At 37.2% G+C, this 26,925-nt stretch overlaps 1 protein-coding gene across 3 annotated transcripts in view; it reads right to left on the minus strand.

The window, feature by feature from the left end:
• The window catches only part of HPRT1 (hypoxanthine phosphoribosyltransferase 1), a 38,172-nt gene that overhangs the window by 3,884 nt on the left and 7,363 nt on the right, over positions 1 to 26,925 (minus strand). For all 3 annotated transcript variants that reach the window (XM_074391772.1, XM_003931150.3, XM_010341757.3), the window contains exons 2-6: positions 22,694 to 22,800; positions 20,815 to 20,998; positions 10,402 to 10,467; positions 5,695 to 5,712; positions 2,015 to 2,097 (exon numbers count right to left, since the gene is read on the minus strand). In XM_074391772.1, coding sequence (XP_074247873.1) covers positions 2,015 to 2,097; positions 5,695 to 5,712; positions 10,402 to 10,467; positions 20,815 to 20,998; positions 22,694 to 22,800 — 458 coding nt within the window. The remainder of the gene's footprint in view (positions 1 to 2,014; positions 2,098 to 5,694; positions 5,713 to 10,401; positions 10,468 to 20,814; positions 20,999 to 22,693; positions 22,801 to 26,925) is intronic.

The raw sequence follows: 26,925 nt of genomic DNA on the forward strand, positions 1-26,925 counted from the left end.
AACTTTAAAAGAGTGAATTTTATGATATGTGACTCATATCTCCGTAAAAAAGGAGAATGTTTACAGTTCCAGAACCAGCTACATATATAATATACTAAAAATCTTACTATTGTCACTACATTCTAAAAGGCACAATTAAGCAGCTGCTCACTACAATGAGATCAATCACATTATAACCAACAGTGAAACAGTGCTTTGCAGTTAAAAAGATTTTCAAATACATTATCTCCTTGACTCACATAGTTTCCCTGAGAAAAACTGTTAACAATCATTCCCCTTTAAAGGTGACTAAATACGTTCAGAGAGATTAAATATGGAGTAGTTTCTCAGGTTAAGTGGCAGTGAAATGCCAGGCTAAACTCTGAAGTCCATGGCTTTCTCACTTTACTGCTCTGCCTAGAGCATGAAAACTGGAACTGGGTGGGAGGAACCTTAGAAGTCATCTAGGCCATGTAGTCTCTCTTTTTTTGAGACATGGTCTCGCTCTGTTGCCCAGGCTGGAGTGCAGTGGTGTGACACAGTAGGCCACTTATTCTCAACAGAGGCGACATCACCTCCAAGGAAGCCAAAACTAATTCTCCACAGGGAGGGTGGAAATGTTAGACATTACAAGATTAGTGGCCCTCCAAAACTCAACCCTACCTGACAATCTTATTCCTTAGTGTTTAGTTTCTCTCTGAGTATCATATAAGCAGCGCTGATGTGGCGTTCATGAAAGATACATGAAATGTATGCAAGATCAGAGCTACAAAACGATGGTGAATAAATGACTTGGGTCAACAAATGACCCAAGTATTCTTTGAGCATGTCCTACCTGCAGCAACACAAAAGCTCTCTCACGAGCTAGTCTATCTCAATTTCACAGCATATACCAGGAAAGAACAACAAGAGAATACCTGGAGGATTAAAGTCTGTGCCACAGTAGGTTGCCATTTAAAACTCTAAACTGCATGTAGAAAAATAAGCAAGTGCACTCATTAGTTTATATTAGGTTGGTGCAAAAGTGATTGCGGCTTTTGCCATTTCATAGGTTACTACTTAGTGTCCTATAACGTATCACTTATACACTCTTAGCGTCTGTCCCAAAAAGCCTATACAGTCAAACTGCTGACATATGACTCACTAGAAGGCCTACTCTGATTCAAAGATGCTCAACAGATGTTGTTTTTTTTAAAGGGGGTTTATAAAAATCTGTTAATCACTTAGGAAAAAAAAATAAAAGTTAGATCACTACCTGACCTCTACATAAAAATTGCAGATTGATCAGAGACTTAAATTTTTTAATGACATTGTAAAAGGAAAAAAAAAAATTCTTAAATGTTTGTTAGATGTCACTCTATTAACAACTTAAGGTAGCAAAAACATAAACTCTGAGCCAGGTTCCCTGGTTTAAAATCTCATCTCTATAGCTGACTAGCTCTGTACCTTTGTGCAATTCCGTATGCCTCAGTATCCTTATCTGTAAAGTGGGTATAATAATGCCACCCCAGAGTTGCTGAGGGATGAAACTAAAAAGAAATAAACACAGGTAGAACTATAAAAACAAAAGTCAGGCAGCACAGGTAAGGCGAGAAGGTGAGGCTGACTTAGTGAAAAAGGAAGCATGTATTATAAAATTTCACCATAGACACAAAGAAGATGCAGCAGACAACATTCAATTCTAGGAGGCCCAGATCTTTAGGGCCCATTCCTTCCTATCACTTCCTCACCCGCTTTGCAATCCTTATTCTTAATTTTGTAAAGGGGCCCAAAATCCTCTGCCATGCTAGTCAGGACAAATTGATATAATTAGCATGCTGAAAAAATAAATGTTAATATTAGGCAAGGAAGTAATTACGAGCTTTATTAACACATGACAAAATTATTTAAAAGGATTATATCTTAAGTCTTATATGAGATTACATTACTTTTTGAAGATAAAATGACAGTTGAAAACATTTATCCTTACAAAGAAGCAATCACTTAATCCTCCTTCAAATGAAGAAAATATTCTATGTCAAAATGTTATACATACCTTGCAACCTTGACCATCTTTGGATTATACTGCTTGACCAGAGAAAGCAAAGTTTGCATTGTTTTTCCAGTGTCAATTATATCCTTTCAAAAAAGAAGACATTGCATAGCTTTAAATTCAGAGTCCCTATATAAACATAAAGTACCAAAACCCCCATGTATAACTGCAATACTGCCATTCTTTTCAGTGCAGTAATTCTCACCAAAATTCACACTGAGATATTCTGGAATCTATAAATCATCTGGCCCTCAGCAAGCAGTAAGAATGCCAGTCTCCAGGACTGGATTTTGTAGGTGCAGAAGTCAATGACAGCAAATTTAAATATACACATGCACATTTTATTAGGGAGTTAGGATGTTATCCTTCATTATAAAAAGCATTTTAGATTTTTTCCCATAAATTCAAGATAGAGACTCTCTCTCCCAACTCTCCAATATAGGTGGCGATCAGACTACACTTTCAGAAATACTGCTTTATACCATTTTTAAAGGCACCCAAATTAATAAGGCTATAAAATGATTTTACATAAATGTGAATCTCAGCTATTCAGTCAAAAGTAGGACTTTAAATAAATCCATCTCTGTTAGGGAAAATACTTTTTAAACTATCACCCTAATGCTTTTCAATAAAAATATTCTTTAGAGATGGAATAAAGCAGTGTGAGCCATCAGAAACATCATGGCTGGAGACTTGTGAAAAATGCAGATTTCTGGGCTGTAGTAGGCAGAATTCTAATGGCTCTCAAAATTCCTGCCTCCTGGTGTATACACCCAGAAGAGTTCCCTTCCCTTAAGTGTGACCAGGATCTGTAAAAATAACAGTATAGCTGCTCCTGTGATTAGGTTATGTGGCAGACTAGAGTACGGTTCTCCTGCTAGTTTTGAAGAAGTCAGCTGCCATGTTGTACGAGTATCATGGGCTAGGGCATGAGCCTTTAAATAGCTGACAGCAAACTCTGCCCAGCAGTCAGTGAAAAAATGGGCCCTCATTCCTACAATCAAAAAGAACTAAATTCTGCCAACAACCTGAAAGAACCTGGAAGACGATTGTGAGTCCCTTGATTCAGCCTGATGAGCCCCTGACTAGAGGACACAGTTAACCTATACTAAGGAAGTGTAAAACACATGTAAGGGAATGATACATATCAACTTTAAGGATAACTGTCACATTTCTGGGAATGAAGGGAAAGAAATGGGGCTTTAGTTGTATTATGACCTTTAATTTCTTTTTAAAAAAATAAGATCAGAAGCAAATATGGCAAAATGTTAATACTGTGTGGTGGGTACATAGGTATTGAGCATATCCTTTTTTCTGAGTTCAAATATTTCATAATTAAAATTAAATGCAGGCCAGGCACAGTGGCTCATGTGTATAATCCCAGCACTTTGGGAGGCCGAGGTGAGAGGATGGCTTGAGGCCAGGAGTTTGAGACCAGACTGGCCAACATGGCGAAACCCCATCTCTACTAAAACACACACACACACAATTAGCCAGGCATGGTGGGGTGCATCTGTAGACCCCATCTCTACTAAAACACACACAAAACCACACAAACACACACACACACACACACACACACATACACACACAATTAGCCAGGCATGGTGGGGTGCATTTGTAGTCCCAGCTACTTGGAAAGCTGAGGCATGAGAATTACTTGAATCTGGGAGGCAGAGGTTGCAGTGAGCTGAGATCACACCACCGTACTCCAGCCTGGGCAACAGAGTGAGACTTTGTGAAAAAAAAAAAAAAAAAAAAAAAAAAAAAAAAAATGCAAAAGGTCCAAGTGAGTTGAGGAGGAAAGGGGTATCAAGGAAGGTTTTGTGAAGGTGACTTTTGAGCTGGGCCTTAATTAAATGACTTAAACATGGGATAAGAAGGGAGGGAATAAGGACATTTCAGGTACAAGAAATAAGGAGCAAACAGTGGAAACAACCTAACGTCTGTCAACCAATGAATGGAAAATGTAATTCAGATGGTCTCCAACTTACAATGGTTAAACATGAGATTTTTGAACTTTAGGATAGATGTATCAAGGTAGTAAATCCATTTTCAACTTAAGATGGGTTTATCAGGACACAGTTAAGTTGAGGAATACCTGTATATCCATACATTTTGTCAATAAAAAGAAATGAGTGCAGAACATGAATGAATCTCCACAACATGAACGAACCTTGAAAACATTAAGCTAAGTGAGAGAAGCCAGATACAAAAGGCCACATATTGTGTGATTCTACTGATAAAAAATGTCCAGAATAGGCAAATCTTATAGATAGCAAGCAGATGATCAGTTTTCTAGGTGCTGGGAGAAGGGGAAATGAGGAGTGATGGCTAAGGGGATTGGGTTTCTTTGTGGGACAATGAAAATGTTTGAAAATTGAATGTGATGATGATTGCACAATGCTACGAATATAATAAAAAACCATTGAATTGTACACTTTAAATAGGTGAAAGGTATGATATGTGAGTTAAAGCTCAATAAAACTATTATCTTAAATAAAGAAAGAACAAAACAACAGGGGCAGGAAAATGGAGGTATAAGCTCTGGGAAGCAGTGAAAAGTATGGAAAAAATGAAAGGAAGCTTCTGGAAAATGAGGTTAGTGATGTATATTGGAGGTCACACTGAAAATCTCTAAAGAATATAGCCTAAAGACTAAAGAATGGGAGAAAGGGGTCTGAGTAAGAGGTAGGATCACAAGCTGTGCTTTAGATGTTTGTAGAATTCAGTAAGACAGAAAGATTTCAATAGATGACCACAGAGGATTTACTACACACACACACACACACACACACACACACACACACACACACACATATATATATATATATATATAGAGAGAGAGAGAGAGAGAGAGAGAGAGAAAGAGATAGAGAGAGAGGCAGTTAGACAGTGATAAGTGATCAGGAAAATAAAAGTACTGAGGAGGAATGGGAAGTAGATAGGGTAAAAACATGAGATTTTATATAGGATGGCCAGGAAAGGCCTTAATGAGAAAGTGACTCATGAGTAAAAACAAGGGCTCCTAAACCTTAGCATGCATCAGAATCACTCAGAGACTTGTTAAAGCATACCTTGCTGGGTCTCATCACAGATATTTTGATTCAGTAGCTTCTTATGTGATATTAATACTTTTGGTTTAGGGCTCACACTTTGAGAACCATTGAGCTAAAGGAAGTAAAGGTTTCCCTTAACTTACTAGCTGGTAACCCTAGGAGACTGCTTAGCCTCTCTGCGCTAAGATACAAAATACTTTAGGACATAATAACAAATGGAAATAGTCTATAAATTATAAATATTATTTTATGTACCAAATATTACATAAGACAAAGTCTAAGCAAGATATAGATATATAAAATATAAGATAAATATATGTATGTGTATATATTATATATATATATATATATATATATATATATAGAGAGAGAGAGAGAGAGAGAGAGTTATCTTTAGAAAGAAAATATTGCAAACTAAAAGAGAGAGGTAGGAAATACATCATTCCATTATTGGTAAAAACAAATTATTAAGTAGTCTTTACAAAAAAACCAGTCTCACTCCTTTAGAACACAAGCCCACCATTAAAACTGATGCAGAGGAATTTCTTTCCCTGGCTTACCTTTAGGATGGTGCACACTAAGTTAGAAAAATAAATGTTGTATTAAAAGTAAATGTGAACTTACTTCCACAATCAAGACATTCTAGAAGAAAAAGAGAAATGAAAATCAGTACAATGAATAAGACAGTATTTCCAATTATAAGTCAAATCATATCATAACAACCCCAAGGAATTATCCAAACTCTTGTTTTTAGATACATTATATCAAACTCTCCTTTAAACAAGTAGGCCATCTACTGGAATTTGGAAGCCTGTCATACAGAAATTTTCATTGTAATGGAAATTTTAAAAGCACAATTTGAGCCATCTGTTTTTAAGACACTTTTATTACTTAACAAGAGGTCTAATCTTTGGCAAGTCTTGAAATTTCTCTGGCCTCAGTTTCCCATGTGTTAAATGAGAAACTTGAACTAGTTGGTCTCTTACAGTCTCCTGCCTCTAACATTCTAAGAATTATATTTGTACAATAACTCAAAAAGCATATAGTTTAATTTACCATATGTACTCCAATTCAAAATATATTTTCTCCTTAGGCTAAAATTGATCTGCATTTTCTGGATGTGTCTATATTCTTGGATTAGACTAAAAAATGATACCAATGCTTCCTCTCACCATAAACCCTCACTTTGCTTCCTACATTTAAGAATTTTATAGCTTGAAGAGCCCTTAAGAGAAAATACAGAAAATGCCATCTAAGAATTAACACTCAAAGCAGAGAAAGTCTCATCTGTTCTTATGCTAGTTATAAGAATGAGGCGGCATTTCACATAATCGTTATAAACATTGCCACAAGAAGATTCATGCTGTATTGTTTATCTGTAGCTCTCATCATACTCTGTCATATAACTATAGCATCAAGATTTTAGTGTTCTATATATTCTTCTAAGACAGTGTTTACCAGAGTAGGGCACACAAGATCCACTGGGTTGCAAGAAAGACTAGAACTGTTTAATTCTTTACCTCACCTTGTTTAATCTATCTATCTATCTATTTTTTTTTGAGATGGAGTTTCGCTCTTGTTACCCAGGCTGGAGTGCAATGGCACGATCTCGGCTCACTGCAACCTCTGCCTCCTGGGTTCAGGCAATTCTCCTGCCTCAGCCTCCTGAGTAGCTGGGATTACAGGCACATGCCACCATGCCCAGCTAATTTTTTTTTTTTTTTTTTTTGAGACGGAGTTTCGCTCTTGTTACCCAGGCTGGAGTGCAATGGCACGATCTCGGCTCACCACAACCTCCGCCTCCTGGGTTCAGGCAATTCTCCTGCCTCAGCCTCCTGCCCAGCTAATTTTTTGTATTTTTAGTAGAGACGGGGTTTCACCATGTTGACCAGGATGGTCTCGATCTCTTGACCTCGTGATCCACCTGCCTTGGCCTCCCAAAGTGCTGGGATTACAGGCTTGAGCCACTGCGCCCGGCTAATCTATATTTTTATATGTATTTTATTATATATATTATTACCACAAATCATATATAATTTTAAAATGCATATATTAGGTGTAAATGCTCAGAAAACTTCTTCTAAATTGGACATGCAAATACAGGTTTGAAGACTCACTGTTCTAGGTATCAAAAGTAAAGTTTTAACCAAGTAAAGCTTTAACCTTTTAATGTCTCAAAGCAGTTTATCTTTAGAGGTAAGATCTCTGATAAGCCTAAACAGGTCCAAGTACAGAATGAAGTAAGGCTAGCCCATAACTTGTGCCAAGAAATTCATACTACTTCTCTCATGCTGAGTTATCTTCAGTGAAGCAACTATAAACAGCTGCAGTCTATTGACAGCCTATTTTACAGGCAGGAAAAAATTACCTTTTATTCAAAGTGGAGCTCAGGATATGGGGAGAAAATGAATACAAAAAATAGGAACAATCCAAAGGCACACAGCAAATGAGTAACAAAATTATGTTTTTTTTTCCCATTTGTACAAGGTCCCAGTAAATTCTAAGTAAATTACAAATTTAATAATATACTTTAAAAAACCATGTAATTGTTCAAATGAATCCCAGCATGGTACAAGGAGTACAGATACTAGAGGCTAAAAAATAAAAGAATACTATTATTGAGTTTTAATGTTATATCAAGTAGTTACATCTCTACTTAATAAATGACAAAAATGAGGATAAGAGGCCATTTGATAAAATGAAAATAGCCAGTATGTGGTATTAAGGACTTGAACACAGGTATTTGGGGTCCAAAGTTCATATGCTCAAGTATTAACTGGAAAAAAGGGGAAAAATATTTATATACATATATATCTGCACACAAAAATGCTCCCAAAAGATAAAATGAGGCCAGGCACGGTGGGTCACACCTGCAATCCCAGTAATTTAGGAGGCTGAGGTGGCAGATCACTTGAGGTCAGGAGTTTGAGACCAGCCTGGTCAACATGGTAAAACCCCATTTCTACTAAAGATACAAAAATTAGCTGGGCATGGTGGTGCGTGCCTATAATCTCCAGTTACTTGGGAGGCTGAGGCAGGAGAATCACTCGAACCAGGAGGGGGAGGTTGCAGTGAGCCAAGATTGCACATCTGCACTCCAGCAGCAGAGTGAGACTCCATCTCAAAAAAAAAAAAAAAAAAAAAGAAGATAAAATGAAACAGAAAGTTCAAATAATCCCATAATCTTACCACTAAGAAATAACTTTCACTCAATCTATACTTACTGATTTTTCCATAACAAATGTACTTTACTGTGACTATCATGAAAACAAAGTTACTTTAGAAACAGAGACCTGTTTCAGATCAGATCTATGTAGTAGAACAGAGCCATTAGGTGGGAAAGACAAGATCAAACTAAATCATAGAAGGCCTAAAAGGCTAGGTCCATTCCAGCACTCAAAACTGATTAGATGAGCAACGGCTTCGATGGCCTCTAAATATGGATCAAGCATGCTGAAAGGGAAGGACAGGTCTAGCAGTGGTATATGAAATGAACAGGAGGGGCAAAGAGTCAATATATTCTAATTTCTCCTCTGAAGTTTTCCAAAGATGCTGAGGAGGACATTAGTTTGGCATGACCCTGATATGGGACCAGAGAATTTCAGTTTTACATGTTAAAGTTTTCTTATAGATATTCATTCAAGTAATAAATGAACACTAAAAATCTAAAGGAAGAAAAGAGCTTTAAAGTCAGATCTGCATTCAAATTTAAGCTCTACCACTTACTGGTTCTGTGACTTCAGGCAAGTCTTTTAACCTTACTAAGTCTTAATTTCCTGATCTGTAAAATGGGGATATCCTCTCCCTTATAGGATTGTTGTGAAACTTTTATGAGAGGCCAGGAGCAGTGGCTCACACCTGTAATCCCAGCACTTTGGGAAGCCAAGGCGGGTGGATCACGAGGCCAAGAGTTCAAGACCAGCCTGGCCAAGATGGTGAAACGCTGTCTCTACTATAAACACAAAAATTAGCCAGGCATGGTGGCAGGCACCTGTAATCCCAGATACTCAGGAGGCTGAGGCAGAGAATTGCTTGAACCCAGGAGGCAGAGGTTGCAGTGAGCCAAGATTGCACCATTGCACTCCAGCCTGGGTGACAGAGTGAGACCCCGTCTCAAAAAAAGAAACTTTTAAGAGATTAATGCCTTTATATTTGGCACAGTGTAAGTAAGTAACTGGCAACTTCAAAAAAAAGCAGCAGATTCCATCATTTATTACTAGTTACTCAAAAAGTTTTTCAATGTACTAGAAGATAAATATTCAAAATACCTTAATATCTCCATTATTTTCAGTTAAAGAGTATGCTCCCGAACAACCAATGGGTCAATAAAAAAATCAAAAGGGAAATCTAAAAACATCTTGAGATAAACTACATGGAAGCACAACATACCAAAACCAATGGTCCACACTAGGAGAATTTTAATGTACTAAGAAAACTCTTTTGAGATTTCTTAATAGTATGTCTGAATTTATTTAGTACATTTATTTACCAGAAACTGTTGTAAGAGCTCTACTTATATTATACCACTTAATCCTCTTTTTTTTTTTTTTTTTCAGATAGAGTCTCACCCTGTTGCCCAGGCTGGAGTGCAATGGTGTGATCTCGGCTCACTGCAACCTCTGCCTCCTGGGTTCAAGCGATTCACCTGCCTCAGTCTTCGAAGTAGCTGGGATTACAGGCATGTGCCACCACATCTGGCTAATCCTGTACTTTTAGTAGAGGTGGGGTTTCTCCATGTTGGTCAGGCTGGTCTTGAACTCCCAACCTCAGGTGATCCGCCCACCTCGGCCTCCCAAAGTGCTGGGATTACAGGTGTGAGCAACCACTCCAGGCCCACTTAATCCTCTTAACTCTATGACTGCTATTATCAACCTCACCCTAATCACATATGGGACACAGATGTTAAGTAACTTGCCCAAGGTTACAGAGTTAGGGAGTACTAAGTCAGGCTTTGAATCAGTTGTCTCTGGAACTCACACTCTCAGCCACTACATGACACTGCTTTGCTATCTTTTAGGAAACTATGTGAGTCTATTTGTTTAAAAAAGGCTATCTTTCCCCTATCAATATTTTTTGAAGGATCCCAAATTAAATTTCCACAGAGGCAGACAGCAGTACTTGGCAACATGGACATTTAAGTTTAATGTTGGATTCTACTGTCTTTTTGCTACATGACCTAGGGAAAGATAATTAACCTAGATTGCTTCCAAGGGTTAAATAACCTATTTAGTTATACTATGTAAACTATCTCTTAGTGATTGATTGAAAGCACAGTGTTACTAATTGACTCTTTGTATGCAGTGCTTTTTTCTTCCCCTTCAAGTTACATACCTTTCCAGTTAAAGTTGACAGATCATCTCCACCAATTACTTTTATGTCTCCCGTTGACTGGTCATTCTAGTAAAAAAAAACAAAACAAAACTATATCGATATACACACACATATGTATATGTATATCCTATGTATATACACAAACTTCAAATTAAATGGGAACTAGAAGATTTTAGAAGTTAGCTATCTAATGTCCATAGCATTATGATATTCTAAATGATATGAATTATAAGAATTAGGTTTCCTGAAATGAATGACTAGATAACTTTCAAGTAGAGATTAGTAAAAATTAAAAAGTCCTAATTGGTCATTACTAATCTGATGTTTTCAAGAGTCCAAAAAATAGGTTACACCCATTTTTAAGTGGGCAGCATTATAACAGCCACCCATCTTCAATCACAGTGACTTCTGAATTGTGAGGGAAGTTATTAGCATGACAGGTGTCTGGTTCTGGCCCTGTATGATACCCATGAGTCAAACAAATTGTAAGGTCTGGTCTATATCACAACCAACCCCAAGGATACGTCCCTCAAAAGCCTAGCCCAGGCCCAGTCATATTCAGCATTTCTGGGAAACCAGATCAGATTAGTAGTCCTTTAAGGAATACCTTTTAGGCTCCCACTTTCCTGCTATCACAGAATCTAATAAAAACCTTTACAGGTGTTTCAACGGGGAACGCTCAACACCCACTGTAGTTGGTGGTGACAATGACCACAATTTGACTGTGCTGGATTCAGGACAGAAAATTTGGGTGAAAGAGCAGGTGAACAAGAGCTTATACTTGCCCTGGCAGAGAGCAAACCATACCATACCATACCATAAAGTCACAGCAATTACAGTGGTGCAGTACCAGCACAGTGTATGAACAAAGTAGAGCCCAGAAACAGACCCAGAAATATATGAGGATTTAGTATACAATAAAGATGGTATTTCGAGTCAGTAGGGAAAAGATGAATTATTCAATAAATGATGTTTGGTCAACTAGTTATCCATTTGGGAAAAAATAAAAGTATGGTCCCTACCTCACAGCATACACAAATATAAATTCCAGATGGATTAAAATCTAAATGCAAAAAATAAAGCCATAAGTGGACCGGAAGAAAATATAGAATTCTTTTTTTCACATCCATAGAAAGGGTAAAAACCTAGGCATGACATGAACCAAAACGGAAAGAAAAGTTCTGTAATGAATACCCTTTTATATATTGGGCTCCAACAATAAGAACCCATGGGAAAATGGAGAATGAACACAGACAGACAATTTATAGAAGAAAAGGCCGCAAGGTGTAAAATTATGTCTATCTGAGGAACAAATAGTAAAACAATGCGATTCTACTGCTCACTCACCCATACTGGCAAAACTCAAGCCTGATGATATGCTGAGGGGAAATAAGCACTCTTGGTAAGAGTGTTAACTGGCATAGCCTCTTTTGAATATAGCAATACCTAATAAAATTGGAAACATGCATGCCACTTAACCCAGTTGTCCCACTTGTGGGAATCAATGCGACGAAAACACTGACAAGTATACAAAGGTACATTCAAGAGTGTTCACTGGCCTGGGTGCAGTGGCTTCACGCCTGTAATCACAGCACTTTGGGAGGCATAGGCAAGAGGATCGCTCCACCCCAGGAGTTCAAAACCAGCCTGAGTAACATAGTGACACCCTGTCTATCTTTTTACTATCAAAAAAAAAAAAAAAATGTTCACTCTATCAATTGTTCACAAAAATGAACCAATATGTCCAGTCCATTAACAGGGAACTATTTAATCAAGTTCATCTACATGATGTAAAACCATGCAACTATTAAAAAGAACCTGGTAATCCAATGCACACAGAGACAGAATAATGCTATTTAAAACACCAACTAGTAGGACACTGTGTTGCCTACGAAACCATTTTTATTCAACATTTAAACAAATTTACAACAGCAATTACATGAGTAGTGAGAATGGGGTTTATGAGACTTTCTGCTTTTACGTGCTATATCTGTTATGCTTCTATATACACTTCCATTTATTATGGAGTATTATTTTTGAAAAACACAAATGGGCCAGCATTGTTTGGTGTTGCAAAGTGAGCATATGACTTCTGATATCAACCTTTGCATATTACTTCTCATTTTAGGGAAATTACAAACATCCCTTATTCTAACTAACTTAAAATCCAGCATTTCAACATTTCAAACATACAGAATTGATTGGGAAAAAAAAAAAAAAGACAACAAGCTTCGACAAGATGACAGTGAGTCACACTAAAATGATTTATATTGTAAAGCTTGTTAAATAGTGACATCTTCTGGAAATACTTGGTATTACAGTCCAACTCCAGTTGATTCCTTTTTACAGAGACAAGAGGAATAAAGAAAAAAATATTCAAGAACTGAAAAGTATGGAGTCAGGGAACACTTGCTGTGATCCAAAGGCTATAGTGATAGGACAAGAAACAAGAGAACTCCAAGCAGTAAGACACTGCTGTTCTATTAGCACCCAAACCTCCATACTCCTGTTTGCCCCAAGGCTTTTAAAAAAAATAGAGACAGTATCTCACTATTTTGCCCAGGCTGGTCTCAAACTCCTGGACTCAAGCGATCCTCCTGTCTTGGCCTCCCAAAGTGCTGAGATTACAGGGCTTGAGTCATCATACTTGGCAATTTATTTTTTCTTAACTCTCTTGCCTGGCCTATAGCCACCATAATATAAACTAATAAAAATATTAATATAAGATTAATTGGAATAGTTCACTACATTGGAATACAGGTATAAGTGCCAAAATTGTACGCAAATAGCATACATGGATCAACTACCCCACCTGGTGGCCAAAGGAACTGTGTGAACCTCCCTCCTTGGCTATCTGGAACAAGCTTCCCACTAGATCTCTTTATTGAGTGCCTCCCTCATCTTTAATCATGGTGAAGTTTAGGATAACAGGACTGGCAAAGGTGAGGGGAAAGCTTCCTCCAGAATTGCTCTACCCTCTTCTCTACCATCCTATCTCCTCACTCCTCTCAGCCAAGGAGTCCAATCTGTCCTGAACTCAGAATGTCACTGTCAACTATATAAAATTGCCAGAGAAGTTCTTTTGAACTACAAACACATGCCCTTAATGTCTTTATTTCTATTTTGTCTACCTCTTCAGTCAAGGTGAAAAAATAAGAAAAATGATAGGGAAGAACTTTGTTTATGCCGACTTGCCCACCCCCTAGGAATTTTGAAAACCTCTAGGTGGAAATAAAAACTGCACCATGCTATAGGTAAAGAGGAGGAAAAGCTGTACAGAAATGCATAATAAATCAGCTGGAAAAGAACTGCTTGGAACAAACAGGAAGGTTGAACTATGAGGAGAGAAAGCAGAGAGGCTAATCAACAAGGCTGGGTTCCCAAGAGGGATGATGAGAGTACTAATAAGGTAGGAAGTTCTGGCTCCACGTCCCCTTAGTGGCTTAGTATTATGTAGCTTGCTTTCTGCAGTGAACTTCAGACCTTTCTTTTAGGCTCCTAGAATGGAATTTTCTTACTGGAAAACAGTCATTCTCTTGACATTCGGGTAGGCCCCAAGTCTACCACAATCAATGACATTTTCTCTTCATATCATAATCTCTCAACCATCCTCTGTGCTTTTACTGTTTTTCTATATCCTGATCAAATGCCAACAAAAATGACAATGTTAGAATCATATATTTTTAGAGGTAGATTCTATCTCTGATAAAAAAAAATGGCAGATATTCCATTTTCCAAAATATGTATGCAGAAAAAATAAGTATGGAAGGATATATGCCCAGGCAATAAGTGTATTTATTTACTTGTATTTTAGGAATTATTTTAAATAAACACATGGCTTTTTAAAAAAAAACTAAAGGTTTTTATCAGTTAAGAAAATGACACTGGTGAAGCGGAACCCTTACAGATCATCTAGTTCTACACTGTCCCGTACAGTAGCCACTAGCCACATGTGGCAATATACATTACTTAAAAATTCAGTTCCTGTGTTGCACAAGATGTGTCAAGTGCTCAAAAGCCACATGTCACTTGTGGCTCTATACCACACAACAGAGACATAAAAGATTTTCATCCGCAAGGAAAGTTCTATTGAATAGCACTGCTCTAATTAAATAAAAAACACCATTTAGCGCAACATAATAATAGAAGATTGAAAAGGTAGTGCTGATACTTAAAAACCTGGTATTTTCAGTCAGGTATGGTGGCTCATTCCTGTAATCCTAGCACTTTGGGAGGCTGAGGTGGGAGGATCACTTAAGCCCAGGAGTTCTAGACCAGCCTGGGCAACATGGTGAAACCTTGTCTCTATAAAAATTTAAAAAAAAATTAGCTGGGTGTGGTGGCATGCACCCTGGAGTCCTGGCAACTTGGGAGGCTGGAGTGGGAGATTACCTGAGCCCGGGAGGTCAAGGCTGCAATGAGGTAAGATTGTACCATCACACTCCTGCCTGGGTGATAGAGTGAGAGCCTGTCTCAATAAAAAATCTGGTATTTTTAAGTACACTATTTTCAAACATTCAGAAGTTATTTAATCCTATCTTCATGGTTTCCATTCTATGTCTGGTTTGGGATTAGGATCTGATAAAATAAATGTGTTCAACGGAACCACTTCTCATGGCTATATAACAGATAATTAATATGTATTTGATGAGGAAATCATTCCGTTTTCTTCTTCTTTTTTTTTTTTTTTTTTTTTTTTTACAAAATTTGTGGTTTCAAGGGGCCAAACTTGAAAACAACATTTTCATGTTCTAAGAATCAGGGGACTTATATAAAACCTCAGTTGCCTGATAAGGACTACATCAAAGTGGAAAGCCATGGGAAAGAACTAGAAAGTATACTTTTGACCCTAGTTCTGTAAAGTTTCCTTATGCCACAGATAATATGCATCCTCATACCTGCCAAATTCTTTCCCTCACCCCTGTCTATGGTCTCAATTCAATAAACAGAAGAGCATGAATTTGCTTTAGATAGACAGACAGATTGACAGAGACAAACAGACAGACAGAGACAGATAGATAGATAGATAAAGATAGATAGATAGACAGATAGACAGTTAGAGATGGAGATAGAGCAGATTTGCAGAAGGTAAGTTCTAGGTAAACTAGTGTCAACATTGAAGTGGTATACCTACGTCTAACTATTCTGGAGAGAAAAGCATATCTCAAAGAAATTGACTAAATACATACAGAAAAAAGTTTAAGGTGAAAGCTACTGACCTCTTGTGTATGAGACACTTTAAGAAACTAGTTGGGGGGCAAGTGAGAAAATGGGGAGATGTAGCTCAGAGGACACAAAGTAGCAGATATGTAGGATGAACAAGTCTAGAAATATAATGTACAACATGAGAAATATAGGTAATAAAATTGTGCTGTATTTGGGATTCACACGAAATGAAATTTTAAGCTCCCCTTGCCACCAAAAACTTCAATTTGATACATATAGATGGTTAATCTTTTAACCATCTATACGTATCCCATAACATCATGTTGTATACCTTAAATATACAGAATACAATTTATTTAAAATAAAAAACGACTCCAAAATTTTCTGCATTTTTAATATGCTCAATGAAAGTCTATTAATTTGCATCTTTGATGGCGAACAGATAGCCTAATCAAGTCACTATCAAGATGAAGACTGCAAGTTATAGCTTCTCTCTTTTGATGCCTTTGAAATAAATATAAATATATATACAAATACACACACACACACACACACACACACACACACACACACACACACACACAAAGTTATAGTTTTGGCCAGGTGCAATGGCTGACACCTGTAATCTCAGCACTGTGGGAGACCAAGGCAGAAGAATTGCTTGAGGCCAGGAGGCCAGGAGTTTGAGACCAGCCTGAGCAACATAGCAAGACCCTATCTCTACAAATTTTTTTTTTAAAATTAGTCAAGGGTGATGGCATGCACCTGTAGTCCCAGATACTTGGGAGGCTGAGGTGGAGGATCCTTGAGCCCAGGAGTTCAAAGCTGCAATGAGCTATGAGTGTGCCACTGCATTCCAGTCTGGACAACAGAGCAAGACCTTGTTTCAAAAAAGAAATTCTGATTAAAGATAAAGAGTTACAGTTTTATGAACCTTGACTGCAACCGAAGGAAAATCCTGTAATTGGCAAAATGAATTCTGTCTGCTTGTAAAACTTCTGACTAATAGAGAATTAATAACAGGAAGCCCATATTAGAGGATCCACATCAGTTAAAAAGTTTTTCCAAATAACAGTGACTTTGAGTTCTGCAGAGTTAAAAGACTGGATTCGAATCAAAGACTTGTATGATCTTGAGTAAATTACTTAATCCCTCTGTGACTCACTCTTCTCAAATGTAAATGAAGATAATTTGTAACTCAAAAAAAAAAAAAAAAAACGAAAGTTTTCTCGAAGATTGCTAATCCTAAGGATAACTTCATTTTTTAAAAATTTCATTTTAATATCAGTCATTTAGTCTGTATACACTATAATGCAGATGAATTTTCCCTCTGCTTGAGGTCTACACAAAAACATTTACAATAAAATTTACTTGTGCATCAACTTTTCCTCCTGGGGCTTCTTTTTATTTTTTTATTTTTTATTTTTGAGCCCAGGAATTTGAGACCAACCTGGGCAACATGACAAAACCCTGTCTCTACAAAAAAATACAAAAATCAGTCAGGTGTGGTGGCACACACCTCTGGTTCTGGCTACTCCAGAGAGTGAGGTGGAAGGATTGCTTGAGCCCATGCAGAGGTTGCAGTGAACCAAGATAGCGCCACTGCACTCTAGCCTGGGTGACAGAGCAAGACCTTGTCTCAAAAAAAAAGTCACTATAAAATTGAAATAAATTCACAACAAAAGAAATACGTTTGCATACTTAACCTTCTTTTTATTTATTTACTTACTTATTTTTAATATTTTGAGACGGTGTCTTGCTATGTTGCCTAGGCTGGTCCTGAACTCCTGGGTTCCAGCCATCCTCCCATCTTGACTTCCCAAAATACTGGAATTACGGGTGTGAGCCACCATGCTTGGCCCATATTTAACTTTCACTTTCTGAATATTACAGAAAAGGTCATCAAATATACAGTACTATATTTCATTGCTCTAAGAAGCACATCACATTTTATTAATAGCTCTAAAATTGATGAATTACAATTGATGGCAATTTACAACTATAACTGGAAGTGTTTTCTTTCCTGGCAGTATAAAAAATAGTGTTAAGTCTTAAAATCAGTGGCATCTTTAATTTAATGAAATAGGTATTTGGAATCCCCACATAATTTCCCATCTAGGCACGAGGTAAATAAAATCCCAGCTAGCTACTCTGATTAAGAGTATGTATATGTGTGTGTATAGAGAAAGAATATTCTTTAAAATATTCTAAATAAAAAGTGGCAGTGATATTTGGAATGATTTAAATCCTTTACAATTTTCCACAGTTGTGTTTTCTTTCTTTCTTTTTTTTTTTTTTAAAGACAGGGTCTCCCTCTGTCACTCACGCTGGAATGCAGTACTACATTCCATTCAGTCTCAAACTCCTGCAGTCTCAAACTCCACGGCTCAAGGGATACTCCTGCCTCTGCCTCCCAAGTACCTGGGACTACAGGCGCAGCTACCATGTGCAACTAATTATCTCTTTCTGTGTAGAGAATGGGTCTCATTATGTTGCCTAGGCTGGTCTCAAACTCCTGGCCTGAAGTGGTTCTCCCACCTTGATCTCCTAAAGCACTGGAATTACACGTGCCACTACACCCAGCTGTATGTTTTCTAATAAGCATTTTTTAAAATAATAAAAATTGAGTTTTTATTGCGAAACAAAAACAAAAAACAAAACAAAAAAACCCGGGTGTGTTGACATCGTAATGCTTCTTTATATATTCTGGAAACATTTAATAGTTCATAGGATATTTATTTAGGATTAGTACGGATCAACCAGCTTTTAACTCATGCTTTCAAACTGGTCAAGCAGCATGTAAAAATCATACTAACATCAATGTTATTAATGCTGCAAACAATTTAAAATTTTCCATTTTACAGTTTTGCCAAATTAGGTTGCCTAATGTTTTATATGCATATGTGAATATCTTGCATGACAAGCTGTTGAATTACTAAACAGGATAGAAATGTTATTTCAGGCTGGGACTCAAACCTGTAATCTCAGCATTTTAGAGGCTGAGGTGGGAAGGCTGCTTGAGCCCAGGAGTTCCAGACCAGTCTGGGCAACATAGTAAGACCTCATTTCTACAAACATAAAAAAAAATTAGCCAGCCATGGTGGTGCACATCTGTAGTCCCAGCTACTTGAGAGGTTGAAGTCGGAGAATCACTTGAGCCCAGAAGGTCAAGGCCACAGTAAGCTGTAATCACACTACTGCATTCCAGCCTGGGTGACAGAATGAGACCCTGTCTTTAAAAAAAAGTTACTTCAAATCAACAGATATTTTTATTTTTATTATTTGTAGAGACGGGATTTCACTGTGTTGCCTAGGCTGGTCTTGAACCCTTGGCCTCAAGTGATTTTCCTGTCTTGGCTTCCCAAAGCACTGAGATGACAGGCATGAGCCATCACCAAATTAAGAGATACTATCAGAAGAGCTTTCTCAATTTCTACTGTTTAACAGTGTATCTTCCTTGCAAAGCTCTATAAATACACTAAAAAGCTTGGAATTGTACAGTTAAAACATGGGATTATCATGCTATATAAAATATACCCCAGTAAAGCCTTTTTAAAAAAATAAGCATGTCAATAAATACTAAATAAATAGTTATCTCTACACGGAATTTTACCTAAAATACATTGCTTTCTATGTGAAAATTAACCTAAAAATATGCTTTGCTTATGTTTAAGATGTCAGGCTTTTTATCAGTTGAGGAGCTCAGCTTAATAGTCCTCTAAGATCTAAAATAGAAAAAAAACTGTAAGTAGAAAATGGAAATAAAATGTCAAAGTGTTTCTACCACTCAAAATTGCTCTTTTAACTATAAAATGCTTTTTAAAAGAAAATCTTAAACTCTCCTAACTTTTTTGCTCATTTTTGCTGATCTAAAATAACATTCTGCACAAATTTCCAAAGATTAGTCATAACTTAACAAGACTGACTTAAGACTGATGGGGATGGGGAAGAGGTTATAGAAGACCAGTAGGATAAATAATACCATGAACTCTAAGTACATGCTTTGACTTTAAGCAACAGTATATTAAAGGCTGGCCAGCTGTACTGCCAGCAGCTATACTGACTAGAATGAAGTCCTAGTGTAAACCATCAATCAATCAATCAATCAACCAACTTTTTTTGAGTAAAAGTCTAAATTTCCTGTTTAAACTAGTCTCTAATTCAAGCAAGACTCTGACAAGTTAAAAGGAGCTTATGAGTATGAAGTAATGTTATGATGCATGGGCATGAAGGGTTTTAATGGGATATGGGAAATGTCTATAATACTTAAATGGCTGCCCAATCACCTATAGGGCTGACATAAACATGGAAAAGGTCAAAAACTTGGGTCACTCAAATAGATGATTAATGGAGAGGCTGATTGAAAGATAAATGTAGGTAAGTGGTCTTATTCTCAATAAAAATGTGAACATAAGGTGAGTCTCTACAAAGATAGACAAGACTCATTCATGAAACAGCAAAAACTGGACATTTGTTCTAATCTTTGAAGAGTAGGAATAATTCCTATTTTAAAGGAAAATAATAACTCACAGGAAATATCAACCCAACATAAAATCAGAAACAAAACAATAGTCTAATGTAATAAAAATCAAACATTTGTATGATCAAATTATGGATGAAAGTCACTTGTTAAAGACCACACTGATTTTGTTTCATCCATAGTGTCAATGTTGTAATGCATTTCAATTGTGTGACACAGACAGAGTTACTGTGGATCAAAAGTGGTTTCTGACGCAACTCACTGTCTTGAGTGTACCTGCACTCCCCCTTTTCTTAAAGTGGTTTCTTCAGTTTGCCAATGCTCTAGCTCTCTGTGTGCTTTCTAGAAAACAAGTGTTGACCCACCTTATTTGTCAAATCTGGCTCCAAAGGACTTATGACTCCCCTGCAAACCAACCTAGCTCAAGAGAGTATATCTGCTATCAGTGAGTATGTATAGTGAAAAAAGCATCCCAAGTCCCAAGAACTATTCCTAAAAGGAGTTTATTAAAAGAAAAACAAAACGAAACAAAACAAAACAAACACACACACATACACACACACACCCCTGTAAAATAAGTATATGTCCTCCAAGGTAACTAGTTTAAAAAAGACAATATTTGCTTTGATGTAAAGTACTAGTGAATATGTTAGAAAAATCTTACTATAACCAGTGAAATGAACTAAGTATGGTTTGCAGAAATTCAAAGAAAATATAAGAAAACCTACTGCTGCTATTAAAAAGAATCATACATTAAATATACTCACACAATAGCTCTTCAGTCTGATAAAATCTACAGTCATAGGAATGGATCTATCACTATTTCTATTCAGTGCTTTGATGTAATCCAGCAGGTCAGCAAAGAATTTATAGCCCCCCTTGAGCACACAGAGGGCTACAATGTGATGGCCTCCCATCTCCTTCATCACATCTCTAGCAAGACGTTCAGTCCTAAAGAAATAAAATCAGGAATTTAATAGAGAGTTTCATACATTAAACTTTATGACAAACATCTCTTAGTCATTAAACTTCCGCACCATCCTGGGCAATATAGTGAGACCCCATCCTTGCACACACACAAAAAAATTAGTCAGGCATGGTAGCACACCCTTGTAGTCCCAGCTACTTGAGAGGTAAGGTGGGAAAATCACTTTAGTGCAGGATTTTGAAGCTGGAGTGAACTGTGATTGTGCCACTGGACTCCAGCCTAGACAATAGAGCAAGATCTTGCCCCCAAAAAATGCATTAAATTTTTTCTTTAAATCTTTTTGATACCTTCAAAAAAACCAAGCATACCACTATCACATCATTTCCAATTTTAAAAAATTACAAATAAAAACAAGATCACATTTTCACCTATAAATGGCAGGTTCTGATTAAATGAAATTTCTTGGATAATATTAAAAGAGATTGTTGAGACTAGGCCAGTGGCTCACACCTATAATTACAGCACTCTGGGAGGCTGAAGTGGGCCAGATCGCTTGAGCCCATGAATTCAAGACCAGCCTGGGTAACATGGTGCACTCTGTTTCTACAAAATATAAAAACATTAGACGGGAGTGGTGGTGCACACCTATATTCCCAGCTACTCAGGAGCTCAGGAGGTTGGAGTGGGAGGATCGCTTGAGCTCAGGAGGTTGAGACAGAAGTGAGCTGTGATCACTCCACTGCACTCCTGCCTGGGCAACAGAGACCCTGTCTCAAAAAAAAAAAAAAAAAAAAAAAAAAAAGAGAGAGATTGTGAGGAAAAAGGCACTCATATAACATTAGGAGTATAAAATGATTCAACTTCTTGGAAGATAATTTGGCAATACCGAAATATTCAATAAACTCTTTCCCCTTGACCCAGAATTTCCACCTGAATAAAGCTGAACAAGTACCAAACATATAAAATGCCTATCAATAGTGGACTGGTTAAATCAGTTATGATATCTCCATAAGATGGAATGCTATGCAACCTTTAAAATATATTAGATAGCTCTAGATGCACTGATATGAAAAGTGACCAATAAAATTTAAAATTACACTCATCTTAAAATATAAATGTATATACGCACATTTGCGTATAGTATATGTGCACAGCCAGTGTTTGGGAAGAAATGTGTACAGGAGGATGAAAGGAGAGAACTTTAGTCTTCTTGTTTATAGCCTCCACAGTTAGAATGTTTTATAACACTAACATTTTGATATTATAATTTTAAAATAAAACCACAGACTACTCAGACACACAAGGCAAGCATTCAATACCAGGTAAGGTTTTTTTCATTTTAATTAATTTGGTGGAAAATTTTCAAGCTAGATGTGCATAATAATCAAAATATGACCTTGCCTTCATGTGATTGAGCCCCAGTCCATTACCCTGTTTAGGACTGAGAAATGCAGGACTCTGACTAGAATTCCTTCTTCCATTTCTCTTCAATGTTTACTTTGTTCTAGTCCCTAAAGACTCCCACTAAACCACAACTGATACTAATTAGTAATGTCCTCCTCTTTTTTTTTGATACAGAAGACTTTAAAAATAGAAAGCATCTATTATTTAATAAATTTACCTAGTTTATGTTCAAATAGCAAGTACTCAGAACAGTTGCTGACATTTGAAATTAATATAATAAAAAGTAAAAAACTTCATTTTAAGATCTTACTAACCTGTCCATAATTAGTCCATGAGGAATGAACACCCTTTCCAAATCCTCAGCATAATGATTAGGTATGCAAAATAAATCAAGGTCATAACCTGGTTCGTCATCACTAATCTGAAAAAGAAATATAGCTGTTTCAATAAAAGCATTACAGGATACAAACATTTGATTGGATTTAGATGTTAAAAAATAACCTTAGTCTATCAGGGAAATTTTGGTATAAGATGATATTAGCAACTGTTAACTTTGTAGGTATGATAATGAATTATGTAAGAAAACAACAAGCTAGGCGTGTTGGTACACCCCTCTAATCCTAGCACTTTAGGAGGCCGAGGCAGGCGGACTGCCTGAGCTCAGGAGTTTGAGACCAGCCTGGGCAACAGGGCAAAACCCCATCTCTACTAAAAATAAAAAATATTAGCTGGGTATGATGGCAGGTGCCAGTAGTCCCAGCTACTCGGGAGGCTGATGCAGGAGAATCACCTGAACCTGGGAGGTGAAGGTTGCAGTGAGCCGAGATTACACCACTTCACTCCAGCCTGGGAGACAGAGCAAGACTCTGTCTCAAAAAAACAAGAACTGTGTGTCTTAATCAAGAATGTAGAAGTAAAATGATATGATATGGAATTTCCTTTAAAGAGCTAAGACAAATGCAGCAAAATCTTACTATTTAGTAATATTCTAAAGATGGGTGATGAACATATGGGGATTCATTATACTATTCTCTCCACTTCTGAGTATGTTTGAAAATTTAGTAAAACAAATTTTAGCACACTGTAGTCTAACAAGATAAAATATCACACTGAACAGGAAAAACTGGCATGGTGTGGTGGCTCACACTTGTAATCCCAGTGCTTTGGGAGGCTGAGACAGGAGGGTTGCTTGAGGCCAGGAGTTTGAGACCAGCATGGGTAATGTAGCAAAACCCTGTCAATACAAAAACCTGATTTTTTCTTTTAGACGGAGTCTAGCACTGTCACCCAGGCTGTAGTGCAGTGGCGTGATCTTGGCTCACTGCAATCTCCGCCTCCTGGGTTCAAGTAATTCTCCTGCCTCAGCCTCCTGAGTAGCTGGGACTACAGGCGTGTGCCACCATGCTCAGCTAATTTTTTTATATTTTTAGTAGAGACAGGGTTTCACTATGTTGGCCAAGATGGTCTCGATCTCCTGACCTCATGATCTGCTCACCTCAGCCTCCCAAAGTACTGGGATTACAGGAGTGAGCCACCGCACCTGGCCCAAAAACCTTTTTAAAAATTTGCCAGGCGTGGTGGTGTGTACCTGTAGTCCCAGCTACCCAGGAGGCTGAGGCAGAAGGATTACTTAAGACCAGGAGCTTGAGGCTGCAGCGAGCTATGATCATACCACTGTACTCCTGCGTGGGCAACAGAACAGACCCTATGTCAAAAATAAAAGCACACAAGAAAAACCGCTGGCCAGTGTGGTGGCTCATGCCTGTAAATCCAGCATTTTGGGAGGCCCAGGTGGGTGGATCACCGAGGTCAGGAGTTTGAGACCAGCCTGGCCAACATGGTGAAACCCCATCTCTACTAAAAATACAACAATTAGGCATGCATGGTGGCATGTGTCTGCAGTCCCAGTTACTGGGCAGGCTGAGGCAGGAGGATGACCTGAGCCCGGGAGGTGGAGGTTGCAGCGAGCTGAAATCACATCACTGTACTACATCTTGGGTGACACAGCAATATCCTGTCTCAAAAAAGAAAAAGAAAAACTGCTGTTTCCTCACCCGCTGCCCCAATCCCAAATCCAAACAGCCTCTCTCATCTCACAGTAGGGGGAAAAAAACATCACTTAAAAAAGCTAAGTGTTCTTTGAAAACCCAAACTCTTAGAAGTCTAAGATTGTTATAGTCAACTCATGAAGTGTCATCATAAAAGATACTCCAATATTATTTAGGTAGAACCACATATTGGTTGTCTTGGTATGTCCAGCCCCTGGCATACAAAATATTTAATAACACTAATATGGTATATGTGATGCTAAAATACACTATGATTACAGCTTTATAAATACTATATATGTACCTATATACAGAAAAAAAAATCATAAAATCAATTATCTTTGAAAGAAGAGTTACAGCAAGTTTAGTTATTTATTACACTGCTATATATTCTAAATTTTCTTTAATGAATATGTCACTTTAAAAAAATTCAGTGGTCTTATAAATTATCTTTGGCAGCATGCGTTTTTATACATACATATAAAGCATATGGGAAATTTTTAAAGGATACATTAAATTAAAGCAAAATGTACAAACAAAAAATCAGAATACAAAAAGATAAAAAGATTGGGAAAGGAGGGAGGGAGGGAGTAAGGGTGGGTATACAGAAATATACCAAATAATGTTAAGAATCGAGGACTTGGCACTTTTTTTTTAAACTCTTTTTTCAATTAAATTTTTTTTTTCTCTTTTTTTTGAGACACAAAGTCTTGCTATGTTGCCCAGGCTGGTCTTGAACTCCTGGGATCAAGTGATCCTCCCACCTCAGCCTCCCAAAGTGCTGGGATTACAGGTATGAACCATCATGCCTGCCACTTTCTATACCTTAATATTTGTTTTTTCTTCATTTTCAATGTCATTTTTATTAATTTATAATGCCCATTAGCCATTATATTCAAAGTCTATTTGAAGAAATACACCAGAAAGAATGAAATATTTTAGCCCACATGATATTCAAGACTAAATTACCTTTCAAATCATATTCAGGAAGCTGATGATACAAGCTTTGGCAGTTTCCAAATGTTGGTCAAACCATAATTAAATCTCAATATATCAGTTAGTACCTATTGAGCATCTCCTCTTTCAGTTAGTGTTGAATTAGGTGCTTAAGGACAAGCAGCTTGTCTTTTAATACATCTAAAAATACATATTTAAGATTTAAAATCTTATTTACAGAATTCAGTTATATTTTGAGGTTTCCAGTGCTGAGAAATTTGAGGTTTGTGTTGTCTCTCTTCCAGTCCCCAAAGCTCAGGTTGGCCTGTAATACCTGTGTCGGGACAACTTCAGCCCCTGTGTATGTGGCCAGGAGGCTGGCAACAAACATTTTCAGGTAGGTGGACCAGGATATGCCCCTGGTCATGGCCAAGTGGGGGCGTAGTGCTATACAGTGGGCAGAAGTCAATATTGATTTGTTTTTAAACAAACATGTACTACTTTCATAAGCAGAAAAAATTTCTCTTCTTGCGGAAAGGATTATGTCAGATCGTCTAGGCTTAAGTGCTGATGTATCTGCTAAACCTTCACATTATGTCAGAACATATTTACTATAAAAAGAATGGAAATGGGACATTAGTGTATCACCTATGTGAACATTCCAAAAAATATTTTACAATAAGTATTACTTTTATAAATTTTATGAACTGAAATTTAGTTCAAGTTTTGGGAAAATAAAAACTTTGCTAGATATTATAAAAATGATACTATATATATTAATTTCAGGCTCATCAGAATATATCAGCATATACATGAACCCCATCTAATATAGATTAGTTAACAATCCAGTGGCTGGATTGACAGAAACAGAGAGACTTGCAACATATTCAATCACTTGACGAGAATGAAAAGGCACCATTTTGTAGTGCTTTAAAATCAAGAAGACCCAGAATACTAAAAATGACTTCTTCCTTGAAGCTTACTCACCGACTTCCTCCCAGTTCTCACTGCATCTGCCACAAGTACAAACCAGGACCCAGCCAGAACTTCTTGAAATATATACTTATAACGACTACTGGGTCTGTCAAAATGGTTCAGTGCCCCGCTACAGGTTCTGCAGATGGACTAAGAATTTCAAGTCTCGTTTATTTCAAATGAAGCCAATGCGAATTCTGCCCAGAGTTTGTGGGTAACCCCCGATCTAGACACCAAGGAAGGAGAGCTAAGCAGATTCCTGGTACCATTAGTGCCTGAAGAATATCTTACAGTGTTACTACTCAGTTATTTCCTTTTATATAATCCTTTATATTTAATCATGTATTAGTTGATAGAATGAGTGCCTGAAGAATATCTTACTGCTCAGTTATTTCCATATATATATAATTATATCTTAGTTCATAGGCAGAGGAATGCCTAGAGCAGACACGGTAGAGCATGAATTAAGGAATAAACAGTTTATAGTCAGAGGTATGTCTAGAGCAGACACGGTACAGAGCATGATTTAAGGGAAAAACAGTTATACCAGAACAAGAATCCATGGCCCAGGTGGCAGCATTCAGTAT

Source organism: Saimiri boliviensis, chromosome X (genome assembly GCF_048565385.1).
Source record: "Saimiri boliviensis isolate mSaiBol1 chromosome X, mSaiBol1.pri, whole genome shotgun sequence".
In the NCBI taxonomy this organism is placed as follows: Eukaryota; Metazoa; Chordata; class Mammalia; order Primates; family Cebidae; genus Saimiri; species Saimiri boliviensis.